The sequence below is a fragment of the Fistularia commersonii genome, chromosome 10 (assembly GCF_037954325.1).
Source record: "Fistularia commersonii isolate RoL2024-O1a breed Wild chromosome 10, RoL_Fcom_v1.0, whole genome shotgun sequence".
NCBI classification, from domain to species: Eukaryota; Metazoa; Chordata; class Actinopteri; order Syngnathiformes; family Fistulariidae; genus Fistularia; species Fistularia commersonii.
In genome coordinates, this window is record NC_141293.1 from 9,084,100 (window position 1) to 9,108,336 (window position 24,237).

General features: G+C 41.1%; 1 protein-coding gene across 1 annotated transcript; it reads right to left on the reverse strand.

Annotated features, from left to right (window-relative positions):
• Nucleotides 1-223: 223 nt before the first annotated feature.
• drd2l (dopamine receptor D2 like) lies at nt 224-23,709 on the reverse strand. The gene is made up of 8 exons (XM_086153645.1): nt 23,494-23,709; nt 12,711-13,100; nt 11,338-11,447; nt 8,557-8,693; nt 4,831-5,039; nt 4,253-4,336; nt 3,787-4,153; nt 224-2,732 (listed from the first exon to the last, which is right to left on the reverse strand). The coding sequence occupies exons 2-8, from the start codon at nt 13,071-13,073 to the stop codon at nt 2,536-2,538; spliced, it is 1,467 nt and encodes a 488-aa protein (XP_086009771.1). The 5' UTR covers nt 13,074-13,100; nt 23,494-23,709; the 3' UTR covers nt 224-2,535.
• Between the last annotated feature and the right edge of the window lie 528 nt (nt 23,710-24,237).

The window sequence follows — 24,237 nt, forward strand, 5'->3', positions numbered from 1 at the left end:
GATGAGGTGACGGACAGGATGGAGTTGGCCAGACTGAGCTCAACCTTTTAAAATGTAGAATTTCATACAATTACACTTTTCATGTTAATTTCTTTGCGTTTTAGTTCTTAAATGATTTCTTCCTCAGACCAGAGGAACACGCCGTGAAATCCTATGCTAATTGCAAATGAATAAATATATGAGGACAATGATGATGATTTCTTTTTATTTAATTTTGCCTGTGATTCGGTGACATTAAAGCATTTAGGTTCACACACCCAAATTTAAGGGATTTACAAAGGGCAAAGCAGAGAATATTCCAGCGCAAACATCCAAACGTGACCACTATTTGATTTGAACGCCGGATAATAAGCTTCAATCATTTTCAAATAATCCAATTTGAGCCGGTTGGGTTTTCATGTGAATCTTGTGTGCGTTGGAACTCCACAAAGTCAATGTTTTGATGCATATATAAAATACAAAGCTATGAGAGAGGATAGATCAACTGAAATCAATAAGGAGAAAAAACATGTTGCATCTCATCCGCTGACTCACAGTCGATCATACTGATGAATTTAGAGACGGCAAGAGGCAAACTGGCTTTTGAATTAACGGCAGCTGTGTTGACCTGCCAATCTCGTAATGCAAAACAACTCAAAAGTACACAAAGGGAATATCTTCTCCTCCTGCAGTCTGTGTAGCTGATAAGTCTGTTAGCTTATGAGCTTATAGGTCTGCAATGGCTCTCTTATGGTGTAATCTATATTGCAGATCTGTCCAAATATTTTTAGATCTTCATTCAGCCCAAAAAACCCTCCAGAGCTGCTTATTTACATCATGTGTCCAAACATTTCTTCCTGAACATGAGTTGGCTTTGGGGATGGGGGGAGGGTTCATTCTCCCATCTGTTCACTCCACGGACCAGCGGAATGAATAAGTAAAGCCTCCAGACTTAATTTGCTCCGGTGCTGCTGCCGGCGTCCTTGTTTACTCCAATAGGGCCGACTGGCAACAGTCAGAACGCAAACTTAGCTCTGGCAGCCTTTTGTTCCCGTGGAATCAGCCAGGAGAGGAAAGCAGAACCTCCAGATCAGCTTCACCCAGCAGGCCCCTCAGGGGAGTGATATTTGCATTTGGTTGGGGTTTATTTCATCTTGTGCGGGGAAGCATCAGTGGAATACCTGACAGGATGTCAGGAAAACATCACTTATTATCAAAGCTTTATGGAGTCTATTTTTTATGAGTTGCAAACATAAATTTAGATGAGGTTAAATAGTAATAATTCTTGGAAACTTGTTGCAACAACATTAATATTGTAATCTGCTCTAAAACTGTTATCGTCTGATGGACCCTGGTAGCTAAAAAAATTATCAAGTTTACAAATTACAATCAGACAGTAAATCATTGTTTATTTGTGAATTACTTCTTTTGGGAAAAAAAAAACTCTTTGCTAAGTATTAATTTTGAGTTATTTGCAGAGTAAATCTTATTTTTTCAAAAGTTTGAAATTCAAAATTAATACATAGCAAAGAAATCAGTTGACATGAAATCTTCAGCCAAATCGACAAGAAATAAAAGAGATCGTCAAGAAAAATCACCAAAAACATTTAGAATGATAAAAATCTCCCAATTGGTGAGCTTCACAGGACAATATGTCCAGAAAGTGGTTTCAGATGATGAAAAGTCTCCGTCGGAGTCTCAGTGACAAAACACAAAACAGAGCATTGAATAGGAAGGAAATATATTGCATGTCATTGTTTGACTTTTGGAGGGGATTTCAAAATAAAAATAAAAAGATGGAAAATGATCACGGTTCGCGGGCCGTACAGTTGTAACTATTTCAATGAGTATTTACAACGCACAGTACATGTATTGCAAAAAAATATACACTTAAACAGGGAGGAAGTGCTTCTCACTCTCGATGATTGGAAACTTGTCATCAACTGTCATCAACTACTTATTGAACGGAACTGAGAAAGGCCCAGTTGTGGAGTGAATGTGGTACAAAGTGATTCGTTTTGTCTTGTATTGAAATAGCTTTGTCTTGTATTGAAAGTGCGGTGCACATGTGCTTTGGAACGCCAAGGAGATGTGGGAAACCGATGGCAACACCTCCATTTGGGAAACGAATCAGGAGAACGGGTCTCAGGAATCCTCATTTGTGAAATCTCTATTCAAAGATCTTCATCTGTATTTGTTTTGGTCCGAGGCAGGACAGTATGTACACAAAACAGCACAACATTCATCTGTACCAAGTATCTCCAGACATTGTCTAAGGTTTTCTTAACCTTGGTAGATTTTCAAATGATCCATCTGTTTCTCCACACTAGTTTGTTGGTATTCCCCTCCGGTCCAGTCTGTTGGTTACATCTTACTCAAAGAACCTGTTGGGTTCTAAAAATGCAAGTTTGATATTTAATCTTTCTTTTTCCAAACTTCAGCAAAGTCCTTCATTTCTATTCCCTTGGGCGAACTACTCCCTCCCCTCATGTCGACATCTGGAAACTGATTATTTATTTTTTTTTAATTCCTTGACAGCTAGTCATCTCAAGGTTCTCAGCAGTGCAAAATCTTGATGAAGGCTTTACGAAACTCGATGTTGAATGTGGTGTAGATGACGGGGTTCACTGCGCTGTTAAGGTAGCCCAGCCATGTGACAGCGCTGTACAGAGAGGGCGAGATGCAGCAGCTGGTGCAGTGAGCTTTCAGGACATGGGTGAGGAAGAAAGGAAGCCAACAGATGATGAACACACCTTGGGCACAGAAACAACATTTTTGATTAAATGTTTGCAGAAAAAAAAAGTTTTAATCATATTTTAATTTGCACAGAAGAATGTTTCTTTTTGCTCTATTTCCAGGGTGAGAGGTTACACTGACGCGCAGTATGATTAGCACGATGAACAAGACAGCTAAGATGATGATGTTGACGGGAAATGTAAAAGTAAAACAGCATCCAGATGGAAGCATAAACAAATTCTTTTTGCACTTTATGCAGGAAGGAGTTTGTGTAGCGCAGGAGCAACTCCACCCTCTGTTAGCACCTCAACATTAAGCATGTTGGAGCTAGCACGCAGGTCTGTGATGCTAATTTTACTGCAGAAGATAACAGCATTATTAATACACGCAAGCATCTATTAGTCTCTGATTTTGCATGATTTTGTACTTTTTGCTCATGTATATATTTTCATTCATCAAACAATCTTAAATGTCTTTATTGAAATGCAATCAAATTTGATACATTTCTGATTATTAAGCCATTAATAATTAACAATTTAATTGAATCCCTTGAAACCATTCATCTAAACACATCCCAAATCCATCCGAGTGCCAACTTCACTTTTTTGACATTTCAAGTCACAGTATTTGTGCGAGAGGGATTTTAAATTTGCAAATGTGATTTTTTTTTCCAACATAATGAGATGCCCGGTCTCCATCTGGCTACTGGGGGGGTCTCTGGATTAACCCACTGCTGCCGAAAGACTTTGTCATAAGGTCACTGATAGAAGGGTAGAATTCCTGTGGGGCTGCAGCTTCTGCCACTTCTTCAAAGTTAATATATATTTTAATATTAAATTACAAAAAACATTTGGGTTATGAAATGAACCATTGTGAATAAATAATAAATCAAATATTTATGGAAAAATATATCCCCTGTCAATTTGTGGTCAACACCACGTTCACAGCACTACCACAATAGCAACTTGTAAATGTGTAACTAAGAGTTAAGATGAAGTTTCATAATGTTTGTGTGAGCGTGTGTGTGAAGACACTATCGCCGAGTGTGTGAGTCCACGTTCAATCTCTCACCGAGCACGATGGCGAGCATCTGCGTTGCCTTCCTCTCCTTCTGCTGTGATAGTCTCCCTCTCACTCTCTCCTTGGTGACCCCCCATTTGTCCCTAACTTCGCCACGTTCTCTCCATCCCTCACGCCAACTGTCACGTCCCCTCATGCCGTCTTCGAGGGTCGGGGGCCGAGGTGTCAGGGCCGATCGCGTCACGGTGGCGGGGAGAACAGGGGTCGGTCCCACTGAGATGGACAGTGAGATCCTGGCCTGTCCGGTGTGGGAGGATGCCTGGGGAACAGAAGGGGGAGCCAAGCTCTGCTCGGTCCGCGGCAGGAACTGACCCGGTTCTACCTCGAGAGGATGAACCACTGCCTCCTTCACCAATGTCTGATGGACACACACACACACACACACACACTGGGTTAAGAGTTAGGAAATGATTAACAGTAGAGTGTCTTCTGTTGTGGTTTTGATTTAAAGACCTACCACTCTCTTTCGCTGGGGGGCGGCATTTGTGGGTCTGAGAATGAGGGCGCACAACTTCACGTCTTCAGGTTGTGTACATTTATTCTGAGGCGGAAGAGGGGTGGAAACAGTGATAGAATGTTATATTCTATAATATTTTAGCTGCAATTGGAGAAAATGGAGTAAGAAAGGTAAAGAAAATGATCACATTACATTGGGTGACAACCAAGAACAAAACAATTGTTTCTCATTAGGATGAGACAGAACTACCTTTATGTTAAAGGAAGTCACACCTATCAGTGTCACTGTCCAGTGAAAGCAGGATGAAATACAAATCAAGACATTTCCTGCTCTTTTAGCTGAAACAAATAACAGGTCTGTCTGCCGGTCCATTTCGGACCACAACCAACACAACCTCTGGTCTGTGAACGTTCACTAATTTTTGTTTGTTTAGTCCACTTGCAGGTTTGTCACATTGAACTAGTTTACACTAATATTAGCATCTGTAAAATTTCTGAATGCAGTTTCAAAAACAAGATCAGTGCACCCGATGAAGGATTTCACTCAATTGCAGTTAGGTTCCTATTTCGTCTGTCTACCTTCCTGTGCCGATGACCCTCTCCTGCCTCGGGAATGTGGAGGCCTTGTTTGCGCGGAGGCGCCGTGCGTCGACCTCTTCTGCGCAGCACCAGACAGATCTGCGCATAAACCAGCAGGGTTACAATGAAGGGGACGTAGAAGGAGGCCACGGACGAGTAGACAACGAAGGCCGGGTCTGCAAAGCTGCATGTGGTGCCATCCCGGTTCGCTGCCGAAGGGAGAAATGAGAGAATTTAGGAAAAATGCTACCAGGCAATATTATGCAGAATATTCATGAAATACAAAGCCAGGTATCAAAGGCTCCGCATTATTCACTCCAAGTCGACTCCAACCAGGATCAGTTACCAGCCAAGGAGTGGCAACGCACATTGCAGTCATTCTACTGAACCCATGATGCTCATGTTTTGAATTGATTAAATAGACTTTATATTCCTACAAGTTGCCTCTCAAAAGCAGAAAAGCAGCAGACTGGAATCAGGCTGATTTATGTGCTCCAGGTTCAGACCGTGCCTTCTACGCATCACTCAGGTAGCGGAGCTTGTCCAGCCATTCACCGCGGCTTGTTTTCCCACTTACTTTCAAGTGCTTTCCTTTGAATTCAGTGCATGAGGCTCGAGCTCCTCCTCTGAGCTAACCTCATCAAGGAAAAGCTAAGCAGCGGCGCGCTTTTTCACCAGCATCCCTCTTGTGAGACAAACCCACAGAGGATTATGCGTGTCCACTTGTTTGCCAGGCGGACGTCACATGTCTCTGCCCACACAAGTAAACCGTGTGGAAATTACTGCCGTGTTCGACTTTCTGAAATATGCCGTGGATTGTTGGCTCAAAAAACTCGATGATCAATAAAATTTTTTAGATGCTGAAAACAGGGACTTGTTTGTGATCACACTGAGATGGGATAGACGGGTTTTGAGTAAGACTGTCCCTTTTCTGGATTAAATCGCGGATAAGGAGTAATCACAGTGACAGAGTTCGATATGAACATAAGCCGCGAGGGACATCGCATGATTTTCAGTTTTCCTCACGTCTGGCTGCTTGTAGTAAACCTTTGGCGAAATCAAACAAAAAAACCCATGTATCTTCATTTATCAACACAAAGTTCAGAATTTATTTAATGGCATGTCTGAATGACAAAAACAATCTTCATTTTTAAGATATTAGACATGCTCCTTTCAACTCCCAGCTGGCTGATTGGTTTGATTATAGCGTTCACCTCACACATATCAAGACGTTTTCTCCGTTTTCATAGAAATTGTTCAGCGCTCAGGTAGTTGTCGGACAGCTGAGAGTTTTCTGTGATAAATTCATATCATGGCGGCACATAGCTGATAGCGGCGTAGGTTTGCGCGAGCTGATTATCTCAGAGGAACGTCTCTCAAGCAAATTGGACTCAGAGGAATGGCATGGACTGATCAGCGGATTGAAATTGTTGAAGAATCTAATAATCTTCAGGCCTTCACTCTCATACATTGAATTGACTCTGGCTTCTACGTGTCCATCTACACACCGTGTTCCACCTCTGCAACAGCACTAATTATCACCCGGTTTGTTTGGCAGGCGGTAGAAGTCACAAGCAAACCGCAGAGCATCTTGGTAATTTTCAAAAATACAACAGCTGCATTCAGGGTCACAGGGCCCATCCCAGCGGACTGGTCACCAGCCGATTGCAAGACCAAACACAGACAACCATCACTCATTTGGGACAATTTTCCCAATTTTTTTTTTTGGGGGGGGGACTGTGGGAGGAAACCCACGCAGACACGGGGAGAAAACGCAAACTCCACACAGCAAAACTGTCAGAATCAAACCGGGGTCCTTCGTGTTGTGAAACCGAAGCGCTACCCACTGCAGCAGCGTGCCCCCCCCGTCAGCGGGCTATGTTATGAATAACGAAAAAAAAAATATACGAGTATGCTCACAATGATAATTTACACATATAAAGCGTTCTTGTTCATGGCAGAAACAAAACAAGGTAAAAGAGATCAAACCAGATGGGAAATGTTGAATCTCTCCACCAGCTGCATTAGGAATGAGAACCACGCCTGCTGATCCGCCACTTCGAGTCGACGGTTTATAAAGAATAACAATAATGAGTCAGTGGTTTCCAGGCAGGTACAAACGTAGCAACATGAGGCGTTGATAGACGGAAAGATGAATGCAAAGACCTCGGTATGATGCAAAACATCAAACTGAACTGAAATCAGATTCTGGAACATGGGAAGCACCAAAATATGCAAAACAAACAGAGTTGTGAACATGAGAGAATTTCAGAATGGAAACTACATCTGACAAGTTCAGACTGATGTAACGGCGCAGAAAAAAAAAAAAAACATGCAGCAGGACGTTCTTTGGGTTTGTTTAGCGGCAGAAGCAGATTAACATTGCGCAACAATTTGCAAAGCCAAGATGCTGAGTCTGGTCGCAAAACGGCAGAGGTTCAAAGGCCGGAGGGCTGTAATGACCGGCGATATTCCTGAAAAGGAAGCAGAGGTGCAGCTTCCTGACAGCGTATCAAATATACGGACTGATTTCACCCAAATCCACAGAGCGGTGGAAGCAATCCCAGCCCAGGGGAAAGTCCATCTACTACTTTTACAGATGGACATTTTTGCAAAAGCTTGAGAAACCACATTTATTACTTTGGCGGATTAAAACACACACACACACACACACACACACACATACACACACACATTTGGGGTGAGAAGCATGTATAGCACCATTTTCTACGCCAGTTGGTTGAGACAGAAAAGCGCCCACATTTACTTGGGATCTGCCCAGGGTTTCACCCGAAAAGGTTGGGTTTTTGTTCATCATTTTAAAGAGTGTGTTCCATATCTCTATATCTTGTCATGAGACAAATGCGTTGTAATTCATCGCTATGTAAGTAAAATCTGACTTGACTTAAAAATTTATGGGATGAATGAAGGATCCTGGAGGGTCAGTTTGCTCCATCTTTGCTTCTGTACAAGGACTTATCACTGTGTTCTATGCTAAAAAATGTACTTTAGCATTTTAAGAAATGCTGAAAACCATCAGATACTTTTCAGGATGGCAGTTAATGGACACTTCACATCAATTACCTGCACCTGCACCACAAAAGTGAGGCAGAATGTTCAGGAGATGATGTTCCACGCATGTAAGTCAATTAGTGTTCAAACAATAATGTCTCTCCTCTTATCGATGATGATTTGAGAGATGATTTCTCTGAGCACTATCTTCCTTTCTGCCCCAATCTTATTTGTGCTAGTAGCACCTTCACCGAAAAAAATGCAAAAGACTACTTTACCCTTACATGGTGTTCAGGTCATACTGACACATTTAAGATTTTTGACAAAAAATAAATAAATAACAGCACTAATTTGTGTTTTCTTGTGTGAAACTCGGTGGCCCGATAGCTGGTTTCCAGGGATCAAGGTTTAAAACTGCTCAGTATGAAAATAATCAATACTAAGATGTTGGAAACCTCAATTTTTAGTCATTAAAAAAGAAAAAAAAATCCAGAAAATTCTACAAGCTTAGTTTATTACATGAATTACATGTTGCATAAAAAGATGAAGAAAATACAGTTTATGTCATTTCTTTGGTTTGCATATTTTTTGCTCTGTGCTGCTTTTAATTAAAAACAGTATCTAACACTTAATTTGATACAAAGCAAAGGGGGAAAATGTATCAAGAAAATATAATAAAAAGTTAAAGAGTGTGGCTTATTAAAGTGCTGTTACCAGTGTTGTTCAATCCAAACAGCAAAGGACAGGAGATGGCAAAGGAGAGGAACCACACAACCGAGATCATCACCGCCACCCTCCTCCTGGAGCTGTATCTGGTGTTGTACAGCATTGGCATGGCAACAGCTGTATATCTGCAACAGCACACACACACACACACACACACACACACACACACACACACACACACACACACACACACACACACACACACACACACAAACACATAAATGCATGAAAAAAACACAGATGAAGGTGCCTTGCACAAACTTGTGTCCACAGTTGACTTCCATCATGCAGAACCAATCACAGCCTCATCTTCTTCATGCTGAAAACACACACGTTGTTTTCATTTTATAACCAACACATTTTCTAGCCTGCCCCTGCTGACAATCCCGCGTGTTTTGGATGAGTTAATAAACCTCACCGATGTGGTGAAGTGATGCGCGATCAGCGGAAACATCCAGCATCTGACTGCTTCTCCAAATGACTTATTGTTTATCGACATCTCTATTAAATTGAGCTCTCACTTTCTTTTGCAGCAGATAAGTGAATATGTCAGAAAACATTATTCACAGCCTTCAACTAATAATCTTTTTTTTTTTAAATAGAGGATTAACCTGTCATTACATTTCAATGAATGATTAGTCAATTTGCCTCAGAGGATGGTGAGAAATCTTTATCTATTTTTTTTTCCAGAATTCAAGAGCCCTCCCCTAATGTCCATAGCCCAAGTATAATCTCTTGACTGTCACTGATAGTTAAAGAATCTAGAAAATAGGTTTAATAAACAGGAATTTGGATCTTAGTTTTATTTTTGTTTTAAATACTAAAAGCAGTCATTAAATTTTTATCATGTAAAAGTAACTGATGAATGTGTGGCTCGAAGTGCCATCTTAACATCCTGCGGCGACATTTTCCAACCCTTTTTTTACCATCATTGTCCTACCAATACTGAGGTTTAATTTGGTCTAGTCTGAATGTATGCTTTTTTTCATCCTGGAAAGGAGCAAATAAAAATGACATAATACATACATTATTGCACCGAACTACACATCGAAACTGCCGCAGCCTCCATGTGTCACTTTGTCAGAAAAAAATTAGGATGCATTCACAGACCGCTCGCCTGCTGAGTGACCGGTCGTCCCCCTCTGGCCTCATTAGGAGGCCTTTGGGTCTCCAACAAAAATGCTTCCAACTCACTCAAAACGAACACGATAAAACCTAATGACTTAAGAGCACATTATTTTAAGAGACAAACAGGGGGACTGTGTCACCCCGCTGCTCAGCCGCAGCAGGATGATGGATGTACTTGATGTACTTGAAGCTCGATATAACACTTTGAGGACCTTTAGAGGTGTTTCAAGAGAACAGTGTGTGAGTACATAAATCTCACTGACATTTCCAAAGCATTCTGGGGACCAAAATCAATGAGGCAAATCCCCACATTTATGTGTTTATGAGACACTTGTTGTTAAAGGAAGGTGAGTGGAAGGTTAGATTTAAGAAAGTACTCTGCAGCTGAGCGGAAACTAAATACAAAATCTATTAGCAACAAGACTAGCATCATCCCTCTCAACCTTCAAGAAACAGGTAAAAACGTTTCTCTTTCAGGACTTTTTACTGCGCTGATGCCCCAGATCAGGTTGGCGGCAAGTTAGGCTATGCAGTATGTGTGTGTACGTTTGTGTGTCTCTGTCCAAAAAAAAAAAAAAAACCCTCACTAACCCAAGCTTACTGTTCTGTATATTTCCTGTGCATCGTGTATTTGCAAGTGTATTTGCAGTCCCTATGTCCTCTATTGTAAGTCGTTTTGGATAAAAGCGTCTGCCAAATGCAATGTAATGTAATGTAATGTAATGGACGTAAGAGTGCCATTAAGAGTCCATGTTGTTTGGTCTCATCTTCATAAATGACATGTGAAAATCAAAAGTTTAAATTGGCCGTCCAGTCGTTCAGACTCGGGCTCAAGGTCGGGGGTACAGTCAGGGTTCAAATCATATGAAAAATCCAGAATGGTATGTCGGGTTAGACCCGTTGTTCAAGTGGATGCCTCAGTTAAAAAAAAAAAAAAGAAGTAAAAAAACCTTAAAAATGTACAAAATCAAATGTAAGGAGTAACTTCCATATCCTCAGCAAGACCCGGCAAATATTTTCTCAACAATAGAGTGACTGTCTCTGTAGGAACAAACACAAACACAGTAAGGTGGGAGGGTGAAAAATATATCTAATTTCTGGATGACTCACGGTTATGGATGAATGTAAGACAGGTCCTCACAAAGATACTATACACTTTGTAGGTCAGTGTGCGTCTTTCATGAGTCAGATTGTGTTTGTCCAAATTCTTTTTCACCCTCCATCAAGCCAAGAATGTGGCGACACACACGTTTCAATATCAGAAAAAGTAAAACCACTGCAAACACTGCTTGCGGTGAAAAAATAGTATTGACTGGCTGATGTGAGCGGAAAGAAAAACAAGCAAGGAAACCGGCTCTGAGAAAAATAAACAAATCTGAAGGCCAGAGCAGAAAAACTTTGCAACAAACTGAAATCCCACATTATTTCAAATTGTTTCAGATGAAAATCAGATACCAAATTTGACACATATTGATGACTGGATTTTTCGGTCCGCTTATGTTCCGACTGTAATTAACTCCTGATCAATTGACTTCTATTGAGAAGAGAAACAATGACCGTGAAAGACAGAGAGGGTAATCATAACCCGGAATAATAAGGATGCACTTAAAAGAGGGTGAAGAAGGAGAAACAAAGAGGCACCTGTCGATGCTGATGGCGCAGAGGTTGAGGATGCTGGCGGTGCACATCATGACGTCCAGGGTGAGCAGGATGTCACAGTGGATGAGACTGAAGCGCCACTCTCCCACCACCTTCAATGACACAAACTTGATTGTCTCTCTGGTTGTTTTTGTTTCAAGCACTTGTCATTTCTCCTTTTTGCTGGGGTAAATATCAGATGAAATGTAGCAACTTCATTATTAACCAGGCTGGATCTTCCCACGGTTCATTTAATATTAAAGTACATCTTCACAGCGAGCATTAGTTAGTATTGGGCCCTTAACTTCAATAATTCATAGTCTATGAGACCGAGTTGTAGAAATACAACTGGTCAATTATTCACAGATTTCAATTATTTTCATTTAGACTTATTGGCCGCTGTCAAAACTGTTGCGTTGGTTATTGGTACTGTTCGTAAGCAGTTAAAATAAAGCAAAAATAGCAAATCTAGACTTTTTAGATCATTTAAATCTTCGCTTTAATTCCAGGGACGTTTGTAATGAAACAGAAACCGCCACGGACTCAGACCGGCTGCTGATTGGACGACGGGCTGAGGTTCAGCAGAGAGCAAAAGCAGCCGCCGTCATTTTGTAAATGGACATATGATGGAAAATTTATCAGCCGGATTAAAGCTCCCATATAAATGCATAACATTCAAACAGATTAGGTACTGGGGAAAAAACAAGGAAGGAAATTTGTGACTTAATTTCCACTTTTGTCAAACTGAATGTGTTTCATCGTCTCTGGTAGAAGACAGTTATTTACAGGGTTGCAACATTTTGTCTTCAAAAGACACTTCAGAGAAGCGACATACATGCATATATGTAATATTTATATATACACAATATTTCCAGGACTCCCTGGAAAAAGAGGTTTTTAATCTCAATGGGATTTTCCTGGTTAAATAAAGGAGAAATAAAATAAAAAAAATAATATATAGAAATTTATACTTTTTAAAGCTCAATTTCTTAATATTGTGAAAACTTATATATTTAAAAAATTATATATCATACGAATAATTCATTTATAATAACTAAGTAAGAACCAATATATGTTGTAAATATATCATTGTTTTATGACAATATAACACTTAATATATTGCGTTATATTATACATAATTACAGGTGTACAAGACAGCAGTTAGAGGTGTGCAGGCTATACTTGACTTCATCAAACTTCTCTTTTTGGCATGTGTTTTTTTCCATGAGATTCCATTAAGTTTGAAAGGAAAGTATTACTCGCTGTCAGTGTTTCCACTGTCATGTTTGAAAATGAAGAATCACAAATAATCAGCCGCTGCAAGGAAGAAGAAGCAAAGGTGTTGAACTAACATCCACAAAGTCACACACACACACCTCCAGGTAGACCCCCCAGGGCATGACCAGCGTCGCCAGCAGCAGGTCGGACACGGCCAGCGAGACGATGAGGTAGTTGGTGGTGGTTTGCAGCGCGCGCTCGCGTGACACCGCCACGCATACCAGCACGTTACCGAACACCACGCAGAAGATCAGGAGCACCAGGAGCACGGCGTAGAAGTTGTACGGTGGAGATGACGGTGACGGAGAGCTGGTGCAGTTGGACAATGAGGAAAGGGAGGTAGGGAAGGATATGGCCAAGTGCGAGGGATCAATGCTGGCAAAGACCGAGAAGTTACCCAGGAGGGGTGACAGAGGAACGGAAGGAGGGAAGGTCTCGTTTGACTTGTTGAGTAAAGTCATGATGGTGCTGCAGTGGACATGATCGGCCTGAAAATGGAGCACGAAGAGAGAGAAAGAGACAAATTACAGCCTTTTGGTTCTGTGTCCACTCAATTCACTGATGCACAAAAGACAAGATAAAGGTTATTGTGAAGGCAGGATGGGCAATTTATCTCCAGCGTTCCCCCACAGACTCAGAGGATGTCGCACACATCAAATGTAAAATCAGGTGCACGAATATCACCCTCCATAAACCAGAGTGTAGGAGGGCACCGTCTGCAACTACGTTCTGTTGCAGAGTGAAATTGGGAGTTATAACGTTATGAATAATTGATTCATAACCTATTAACACCATTGACACACCACTCGGAAAGCAGATGTTCTGACAAAAATCAAAACACATTCCAACTGTTACGCTCTTCCGTTTTATGGCTTGATTTACAAAAAATTATTCACTTCAGCAGTTTTCAAGTTTGCAGCAAGTGAGGAATAAATAGAACGACAAGTGCTGCAATGCTTTTGTTTGACTTGGGTTCGAATTACGAAGTGAAGACTTTTAAGGAACCTAAAAGTTTACTGCATGATGACACAAGGAAGCTGATTTTCATTTTCTCTATAATTGATTGAAACGAGATTGGTGGAAAAAAAAAAATCGCCTCATTGTGTTGTAGACTTGTGTCCCCAAGCACAGGACGGAAATAGATCATTGAGACCTTGAGATTTGACCTTTGACCACCAAAAACAAATAAGTGCTCTTGAATTCAAATCAGCAATTTTTTTTTTTTTAACTAATTCCTTTGAACAGGTTCTGATATCTAATATCCATGAAAACGTGTTGGAAGTGAAGCCAAAACTAACTTAATCCATGGCCACCATCGCCTTGGAGTCCCGTACGAACATGTTATTATAGTCCCTCCTTGTGTACCTCGCTTTAACAGCTATTATAGCAAAAAGGTCAGGTTTCGGTTATAGCATTAGTTTCCATGGTGATCCGTCCCTGCGAAAAAGTGAACCACCTGCAATACAGAAAATCCTGAAGTGACCTCGAATGATAATCTGCCATGATACTTATGTTAAGTTTCTTGGAAGTTGGCATGGTGACGATAAGCTGCCATGTCAGGCTTCAGTCTCGGATGAATCATGTTGCACCGTCTCTCCTTCCATGAAATCCCCTGTTTGCAGGTGATTTCCTGCGACTGACGCCTGACAGTTACTGTGCCTCATTATCCATCGCCCTGCTGTCCGGTCGTCTCTTCTCAGCGACCCCCAGTCACACCTGCCGGTCAGATGGTGACTGGACTGCAATCATCAGCCGTCACCTTGGAAACAAGTTCTTGGCCCTGATCATTTTCACACACAACAGCACATTTGTGCAATGTGATGTTAAACAAAAACCATGTAGAAGCATTACAGGAACATTTATTTTCAAAGTCAGTGGAAGGATTACTGGGTTTAAACCCAATTCTGTCTGACTGATAAATACATTGAAAGTGCAATTAAAAACTGATTGAAAGCCTCAAGGGTAAACCAATTTTAAACCCCCGGACATCCACTTTTTATAATTGGCCGGACCTGAAACTGATCTTTAAAAGTGTTAGGATGTTGTTCTGCAAACTGTGGATTGGAGCTGTTCGAGCAAGTGTTGGTCATATCTCAGTACGTTCTTGCTCAAGGGGCTAACCAGTCCGTCTAAGACTAAGTGACCAGTCCATTGATAGCAACTTGGGCTTCAGTGTCTTGTGTATGAACACTTCAATATGATGACAGGAGGGGCTAGAAATTGAACTGCTGACTTGTTTGGAGTGAAGACCAACTGGGCCACAACCAACAATAACTGGCAGTTTCTCTCAAATATGAAACTTCCTCGGCCTCTAATGGGGGTAGCGATGGACTTCTGGATGATTCAGACCATGTGACTCTGTTAAATCACTGTATTTTCCACATAGTTTGAGCCAAACAAATCATTAAATAATCCCCCTGTGGTCATCTCGCTGCTACTCTCAGCCCCACTTCCCCCTTTCTGCTCAATTTGTTGATTCCTCACAGTTCTGTATTGATTTCACTCAGCATGGAGGTTATCTGGAGCAATGAAGCAGTGACATTATTATAATGACAGAAGTCAGTAAACTACAGTGCGTGTGCATAATTTTTTCATGTTTACTTACTCATTGAAAGGCACTTAATGTCATGCCCTTAAAAAAAGGCGATAAAAAAAAGAATAAAAATCAGTTTCTCACGTGATACAGATTTTACAGTTAGATTGTTTTAAGGGGCTTTGGGGGCTTCAATGCATTAAAATAGTTCAATCTATTCTGGAACTAAGTGTCTTGAGCTCTGGCAAGGATTGGATTTCAAATATGCATGAAGAATTGCAGAATACACCAAAGACCAAGGTCCAAATGTAAATGAGGAAAAAACTGAATTAACACACTATGTAGCATCTTCGACCTATTTTTCTTTTTTCCCCCCTAAACTGATTGGATTGTGTCGGCTGCGACTCAAAAGAGGAACCTGACAGAGCAGAACATAATCACGGTTGTTATTCTCGACACAATAGACAGAGTCTCTGTGAACTGAGTGTGTAAAAAAATCAAATCAAGTGTAGGTGGAGACAGCAGAACCTCCTCTCAAGGTCCATGTTTTCTGAGATACAGAAATAAATGTATTCTGCCCTTACCCCCAAGTTAATGAGTACTTTTTCTTTTACTGATGTCAGACATTTACAAAACTGCTTTGACTGGGACTTATTTATCCCCACAAGTGAACGTTCAACCTGGGATTCTTCACTGTGACTGGCGGAGAGTCTAACGGGTCTATTATTTGTGATCCAGCCCGGCACTGAGTGAGAATGTGGCGCGATCTGGCAGTGCTCGCTATTATGGTCAAACTACCGTCTTCCAAGGATGGCATCATTCACTTGGTCCAAAAAGATGGTCCTCTAGAGACTCACAGTGAAAACAAAGTGAGTATAAACCAGATGATAACACTTTGAGAAAGATACAAGTTGAAATTATTTGGTGGCCATCGTAGTAGGAATGGAAGTCAGTGGTGGTACTTCCCTAAAAAGTCATGTATCACAGAATAGAGTCTGTAACCTCACCCCCGGAACTACACCCTGGTCCATTAAACAGCCATGGTTGTTGCGAATGAGGCCCCACTATCGGTCGGTAGCTGATGGAGGATCTGTGATGTTTCCATGGCGACACCAGTCCCCTACACAACACTCAGAAGCTCCATGCTGTCCATTCTGCGTACCATTGACCAGCTCTTACCAGCTTAACAGATGGCTTGTTACAAACCAGACACGAGTTATTCTACTTCTTATCCTAATATCCTATTTCCTGTCACTTTGTGACTATTTTTCCCTCATCAACTGAGAGGAAATCGTTCAAGGGGATCATCATCAAATATACTGTGCTACAATGAACAATTTTCCGGTAGAGAAAACTATTCTCCCAAGAAAGTTTTACAACAGAGGAATTTTGTCCAGGTCTGATCGCAGCATGCAACGTCTCTTACTGTTTGCCCATTATATGGTCTTCCTTCAAAAGCACCAATGTATGCATTGGTTTAATTTCACACAGAGCTGATGGAGTGAGGCTACCCACATATGACATGATGGTTACGAATGTCGTTACGAATGGCAGAAGTACTCGGGTTCGAGTCAAAGAACACATCTCATCTATTTGCAGAAAGGACATGCATTATTTGAACTCAACGAACAAGCTTGACAAATGCTGCTGACAAACAGCCTTCATTCATGAATGCTCAAAGCTTTGGTTATTTCCAACTGGTTTTGAAAATGATTGCGAATTGACAAAAAAGATGTTTCTGTTCTCCTTGGACGACTTCAGATTTCCAGCAGACACAAACAATGCTAGAACTACAACAAGTTGGCAGAAAGGAACATGTGATGAAATAACCAAGCACAAAGGGAACCACCAATGAATGAATCAAAATTCATGACTGCAGATAATGCAGAATTGGAAAAAATAAAAGCATGGCAACATACTGTTGGTATCAAATGTTGAAATAGCAGCGGAAACTGCCGATTGAAATATGAGCTGAGCGGGTTCCCATGTGAAGAATGACATGAGTTGGCTCCATGCAGGAGGCAGAACTTTTCTCTGAAGGACAGTGGAAGCCCTTCATGCCATCAGGGAGGAAATACAGCAGTCACTGATCTCACAGTGTTTCAATGAATCAGCAGGGATGTTGCTTTCTAGAGAGCAATGGCCCTCTGTCAAATAAATTACCTACCAATTGACCCACTGACATGTCATGTGGAGAATAAAGCACAAAAAATCTAACGAATAGTATTAAAATAAAATGTTTCAAAACTATTCGTAAGATTTTTTTGTTACTAGAGATTTTTAGATCTGTTTTTTGTTAGATTTTTGTCAGTCACTACATTGTTTTGTAAATAGGGAACAGATGCTAAGAACTTCGATGATCACATTTACTTATTTGTTTTGTCAGTAGGATAATATTTAATTTACAATATCTTTCATCATGTTAATGGGCATAATAACAGTTTGAGTCTTTCAGAAACAAGGTAATGTATTTTTTAGTTTATTTCAAAAGGGGACAATGCAATTTCATAAAACACATGAATAAAACATGAGTAAAAAAAAAAAGCCAGAATTAGCCAAAGAGGCTATTTCTCATCTGTAGTCCCCCGGCAAATCCATCAATTACATTTGTTATTATACATGATTTTAAAAGCAATCCTAGCTAACACTATTAGCAATTTAATTTAACTTTGTCAAGGAATGACATCTGACAAAATGCCTGAATATCTGCAAGAATCGGCTCTTTAGAAACATGTAGTTATGAACAGTGTGTTGTTGCTGCAATGCCAAACAAGGAAGGCTCGTGCATTGTGATGCATGAACATGATCAGCCGGCAGAACCATCATCCTTCATCAAGTGAAGTCAGCGAAGAGTCGGGGAGAGACAGGATGAACTTACGGAGTGCAAACTCCCAATTTCCGTGTCTCTTTATTTTTGAGCTAATAAGGTACCTCAAGGCTTTTCCACCCACGCGTAACATGTATTTTACATTGCTGATAAAATAATATTCTTTTTAATCTTAAATATACTCAGCTGGGGAAGTCAAAACAGGTTAAGATAGGTTCTTAATAATCTGGGATCAAAACTACTGTTTCAAAAAAAGGAATTTTAGAGTTTTTTAAATTAAAAAATTAAAATTCAAAAAAGCAGCTTTTTAGTTTCCTTTGACCTGAACATGTTTCCCCTCCTGTATTTTTGAATTGAATAGAATTCAAATAAAATAAAATATCTTTTAGTCATCTTAGCTCTGTCTTTGTGTAAACCACAATTTATCTCATATTCAACTCAAAACATCTGTCAGAGAGAGCTTTAAGAACTTTTATACCACAATGGTTTGTTTAGGATTGCTGTTCTTCTTTGTACAAAAGTGCTCTGATATATTTAATCTATCCTCCTGCAATCAGATGTAACTCTGGGCAAGTAGGTCACCCCAAACCTCACAGTCACCCTCATTTCCCTTTCTGTCTTACTTTAGGTTGCAGAGCTAATTAGGAGGAAGCAATTTGAGTTTGGGTGTCAGTGGGTAAACACTTAGTTGCCTTCCTCTGACAGCAGGTTTTGGGTGTTCAGAGCCAAATGTGCGTCTTTGTATCGCAACACACTAAAACCCTGATCTGATCTAATCCCTTCTGACTGGCTACCAAGCACTACGACCTCTCACGGCCCTGCCTGACATCCCTTCACTGAAGAATTGGTGCGCCATGGTGCGTGAAGGTTTGGATCTGGAGACGGCATTCGACCGTGTGGGGGCTGCTCTGGGAGTATGGGCTACCGAACCCTGTAATACAGGCTGTTCCGTCCCTGTATGATCAGTCTCGAAGCTTGGTCCGCATTGCCAGGTGTAAGTTGGACCCGTTTCCGGTGAGTGTTGGACGCCACCACGGCTGCCCTTTGTTACCGATTCCGTTCATAACATTTTTTATGGACAGAATTTCTAGCCGCAATCAGACTGCAGGATCAAGTCTTTGCTCTTTGCAGATGATGTGGTTCTGTTGGCTTCATCAGGCCATGATATCCAGCTGTCACTGGGGCAGCTTGCAGCCGAGTGTGAAGTGGCCGGGATGAGGATCATCACCTCCAAATCTGAGACCATGCTGCTCAACCGGAAACGGGTAGAATGCCCACTCCAGGTCGGGGAAGAGGTCCTGCCCAAAGTGGGGGAGTTCCAGTATCCTGGGGTCCTGTTCATAAATGAGGGAAGGATGGAGCGGGAAGCCGAAAGGCAGATCGGTTGAGGCATCGGCAGCTATGCGAACTCTGTACTGGTCTGTCGTGGGGAACAGAGAGCTGAGCCAGAAGGCGAAGCTCTCAATTTACCAGTCAATCTACGTTCCCACCCTCACCCATGGTCACGAGCTGTGGGTAGTGACCAAAAGAACGAGATACAAGTGGAAAGAGAAATTTCAGCCACTTGTATCTATGATCTCACTCTTTTGGTCACCTCCGCACAGAGAGGAGTCAGATGAGGTGGCTCAGGCATCTGGCCTGGACACCTACCAGGGGAGGTATTCCAGGCATGTCCATCTGGGAGGAGACTAGAGGGGAGACCCAGGACACACTGAAGAGACTATGTCTCCAGGAACGCCTTGGGGAGGAGCTGGACCATGTGGCGGGGGATAGGAAGGTCTAGGCCTCACTGCTCCGGCTGCTGCCCCAACAACACGACTCCAGATAAACGGGGGAAGATGGATGGATGAATAGTCAGAGCAAACGACACAAGTCTGAATTGCGTCCCTGAGACTTCACTTCGAAATCAGTTGATCAGTGCAGGATCAGGCCGGGAGCTTGGGGACATTGAAGGGTCATATGATGAAGATCTAATGGTCTCAAACAGGCACATCCTAATAATAAAAATAAATACAAATAATAATAAATATAGAACAGCTACAAACCGTTAAAAAAAAGATTTTTATGTCTTGTTCAGTTTAATATCAGGGTTTGCTGCAGTGAGGCAATGTTTGTTTCAACTAAGTGTTGTTGTGGTTTTAGCTGCAAATCGCAGGTGGTAATAAGAGAGCTAAATACAGAGTCGTGTATGAACAATAAGGTGTACAGAAATGACAATGTAATAACCTTCAGGGAGGGCTCAGCCTCATAAGCGGTTGCATTAATGGCTTTGAACAAAGATATGAGGTGACAATTCCTTCCCGATCAGCTCCTCGCCTTTTCCATTACAACACCTGTCAATCTAGAACGAGGGTCATGCCGAAAATCTAGTATATTAATAAAACAGTAGCAAGCTGGGCTTTCAAGGAAGAGGATATTAAAGATCAAGAGTAGAAATTGAAAGTGCCGAGCACACTGTCAGCTTGTCGGAATAGTGGCTGAAAATAAATAAACGTTGTTTTTCTGTAAATAAGAATGATCTGATTTGACATCGACTTCATCTATTGGTGTCAAGGGGTTACTGCAAGTGGACATTGATGCTGCCGTATGAGGCGACCTCGTCTCCAAAACCAGTTGAGAGGTCCTGAAAACGCCGACAACGTTGCCAACCAATGGCCGATTCGGTCTGGATACGTTCTTTAAACATACCCAGTTACGTATGTTAAAGTTAAGAAAGACATCGGGCATCAAAGTGGAGTCAGACAGGCAATGCCTCGAAGCTTCACTGATCAATGTACTATATGATCGGATCAGTTCTTTCTTAGCGTAGTTGCAAACTAGCTAATACTATTAATTCTTAAAATGGAAAAGCTCACATTGATTCAAATGGAAAACAATGACCAATCAATACCACTACAAAAGATACGACCAAATTATGCCTCCAGCTTATTGATGCCTGCCTGTTCTCTGTGTTATTGATTACAGTTCAGGGGTGAAGTGATATATATTACAACTATTATTATTCATTCACTTATTTACAGGATTTCTGGATTGGTGGTAAGGGTATTTATATAGTATTTCAGATTTGGGAGAATTTATTTGTAATTTATTTTGTAATTTGTTAAGATTGGAAATTGTGCGAAATGTTGTCTTAAATAAATTAAAGACTGGTAAAAAAAAACAACGCTATTCCTTTTTGCAGTCGCCTATATGTATTTGCATGTAAATGTGAAATAAAATCTTGCCCAGGGCCCCACTTTGGATAAAGCTGGCTCTGAAAACAACAAAGATTTTATTTAGATACTACTGAATGTTGACATCAGTGTTATGTTACTTTTGTGGTTTTTGGTTAAATGTTGAGGTATTAATGTTGTATGCTGGGCTTTTAAATTAACCAGATTTTTGATTTGGTGGCAGCGTTTTACATTTTTCAGACATAAAAATTTAGATTCATCTGGCATTTAAGGCCAGATATACATCCCTCCAATGATACCTTTATGTCACTGCATTGACAGATTGCTGACTTTCTACTGAACATCTCATGGAGAACCCGCTCTTAACGCAACCCAATAACCTCTGCGTGCCTGCATGAGTCACTTTCTCACCATCTAATCTCCTTTTTCTCCTCCTATGGAGCTCCTCTTAGGAGACACTTGATAAGTCTATTACGTTTTGCCCTTATCTGCCCTGAACATCACACAGAGAAAACAAGAAGCGTCTTCATATTTTGCACCCCGTCTCCTCCTGAGCTGCAAGCTGGTCGGCAATAAATCTTTGATTTCTCTCGGTGTGATGTGGGAGCGCGTGGCGGCTGCTGGATGATATGGGTATTTGGCTACAGTATATCAGCTCCCCTCCCGAGTGCTGCAGAGGCGCCTAACTGTATTGTCTGGCTTTGCGACCCCTGTTTCTTATTATGTCCACTTTGATGAAGCGTCTCACTGGGGCCAGAAATATAGATATAAATCAATGGCACAAAATCCAATGGCCCGTGTTTCGGATGGAACGACATATTGTTTATCACAGTGTTTGTGCTGGAATGGCAGGGAGGGTGGATGGAATTCCACCAGATAAACCCCACGGAGCCAGTGGGAGCAAAATAAGGTTCAGTAACCGAAGCTTTAATTATATGGTGGCAATAATTGGATACGTTCAAATGTTTCGTCTCACTATTTCATCAAAGTTTGCAAATTTTTCAGGAATTTCTTACTTGTTTCAAATAATTTTGAGACGAATACTTTCTATCGACAGGGTAATCTTTTATTCTTTCACTAAATGAAATTGGTTTCTTTTTTGTAGCTGTTGTTTGGCTGATGTTTTAAACAGACTAATTGCACTTTCATGCTTTCTAAGGATTTTTAGTAAAAATCCATTGGTAGAAAAAAACATTCGAAAAAAATTGATATGAAGGAAGATTTGAGAGTAGTCAGTGATAAGTCTGAGGGCAGATGGTAGAAAAACAAGAAATATTTTGATCTATTTATTGATCGAGGGGAAAAAAAAAACAGAAAAAAAATGTTTTACTTTCCGCCTAAAAATTAACACAGAACTTTGTTTGCTCATCTCATCCACCACTCCATCAACTGCCAGCAGCCGAAGAACAATAACAACAACACCGTTCCTCAATTCAGGCTGTTAAGTGGCTCAACCCTACTTTTAAAAGATATAAGTCACCTCTGTCAACAAACTGGAGGCTCCAAAATCCATCCAGATCCCACCTAGGAAAGGAACCCCAGGTGGAGAACGGCTTGTGACATTTAACAAAAAACACTTTCCAAGGTTGTTATCCCTGTGACGCCGTCTCAGCCCGCTGACCGCTGCGGCCCGAGGATGCTGATGCTGCAGGCATCAGGAGCTCCTTTCACGCCCCCCCCTTCAATTTTGCATCTTCTTATTTTGAAATGTGACTCCCAGGGGCCGGTGATGGACGGTTCGTGCATCCCAGACCGTCTGGGTAAAAAACAGCTGCGGGAAAGAGGAGAGGCCAGAGGCGGTGAGAGGAGACGACAGGCTTTTGCCTCCAATTTGCCTCTCGGTTCAGAATTAACAGCTTTGTCTGTTCTCGGTCCCCAGAAAAAAAAAAAAAAAAAAAGCCTCTGAATCTTGCGTAACAGCAGCAGATGTTTACAAAACACCCAGTGATAAAAAATGAGGGGGGATTAAGAGTTGTTTTGAGATTAAAGTGGGGAAAAGTGATTTCATTTAATCAGCAGACCTTGAGTCACCCAACTAATGTCAACAACTCGAAAAATCCAACAGCGCGGTGTGAACTCTAAGTAAACACACTTTCCTAAGTGTTAAAAAAAATAACTAAAATTAGTCGATTAAATCTTTTTTTTATTTTTTTTTTAAGATAAGAGCTAGATATTTTTATACATTTTGTCCCACAAAACCACAGCCGGTTGTGTCATTTAGCCATCAGTACATCCAGATACGACCATTTCCGGTACACAGTTCACAAAAAGAAAAATATAACAAGGACACAGAGAAAATTAAAAAAAAAAAAAAAAAAAGGTGGCAAAGAGAGTCGGTAAACACTCACCGCTGTGTCTGCGCTGCTGCCGTCCGGTTCACCGGGAGGCTCCGGGAGTCAGGTCGTTTATATTCCCCCTCCTCCCTTGACCCCCGCCTGTCAATCAAACACACACACAAACACACACACACACGCGCAGGTCCACGGTGCGGTCACGTGACTCCCGCCTGCCGGTGGTCACGGTGAAGTCCTGTCAGTGAGGCGGGAGTCCGACAGACCGGCTGCGCTACGACGCGGAGGACTGTGTGTGTGTGTGTGAGTGTGTGTGTGTGTATGTGTATGTGTGTGTGTGTGTTCTGAGGAGTCTTAAAGGGAGGAGCGATATGAAAACACCAGGCTGAATGAATGTTAGAAAAAAAAAAGTCAAAGAAGAGCAGCTTCAGAGTTTTTTTTTTTTTTTTTTTTTTTTTTTTTACATCCAAACTCCAGCAATGTCAACAATAAAGAGCAGGAGATAAGTTAAAGTTTCCCAAAAAGTAAGAAAGAAAAGTGTTAACTTCAATTGTGAAAATGAAATATTTAATTCGTCTGATCTGTGACAATGTGTCACGTTGCAATTTTCAGTATTTTCATTTTCTTTTTTTTTTTACATCCAAACTCCAACAATTTCAACAATAAAAGAGCAGGAAATGAGTTAAAGTTTCCCAAAAAGCAAGAAAGAAAAGTGTAAACTTCAATTGTGAAAATGAAATATTTAATTTGTCTAATTTGTGATAATGTGTCACGTTGCAATTTTTTAGTAGAATGTGTGAG

What these genes read in the sequence shown, in the direction of transcription:
- drd2l (XM_086153645.1), bottom strand. Translation starts at nt 13,073, where the DNA reads ATGACTTTACTCAACAAGTCAAACGAGACCTTCCCTCCTTCCGTTCCT. An exon ending in CCTGGGGGGTCTACCTGGAG is followed by an intron (nt 11,448 to 12,710) that starts GTGTGTGTGTGT and finishes GTGTCATTGAAG; the next exon opens with GTGGTGGGAGAGTGGCGCTT. An exon ending in GTTTGGATTGAACAACACTG is followed by an intron (nt 5,040 to 8,556) that starts GTAACAGCACTT and finishes TCCCTTCGGCAG; the next exon opens with CGAACCGGGATGGCACCACA.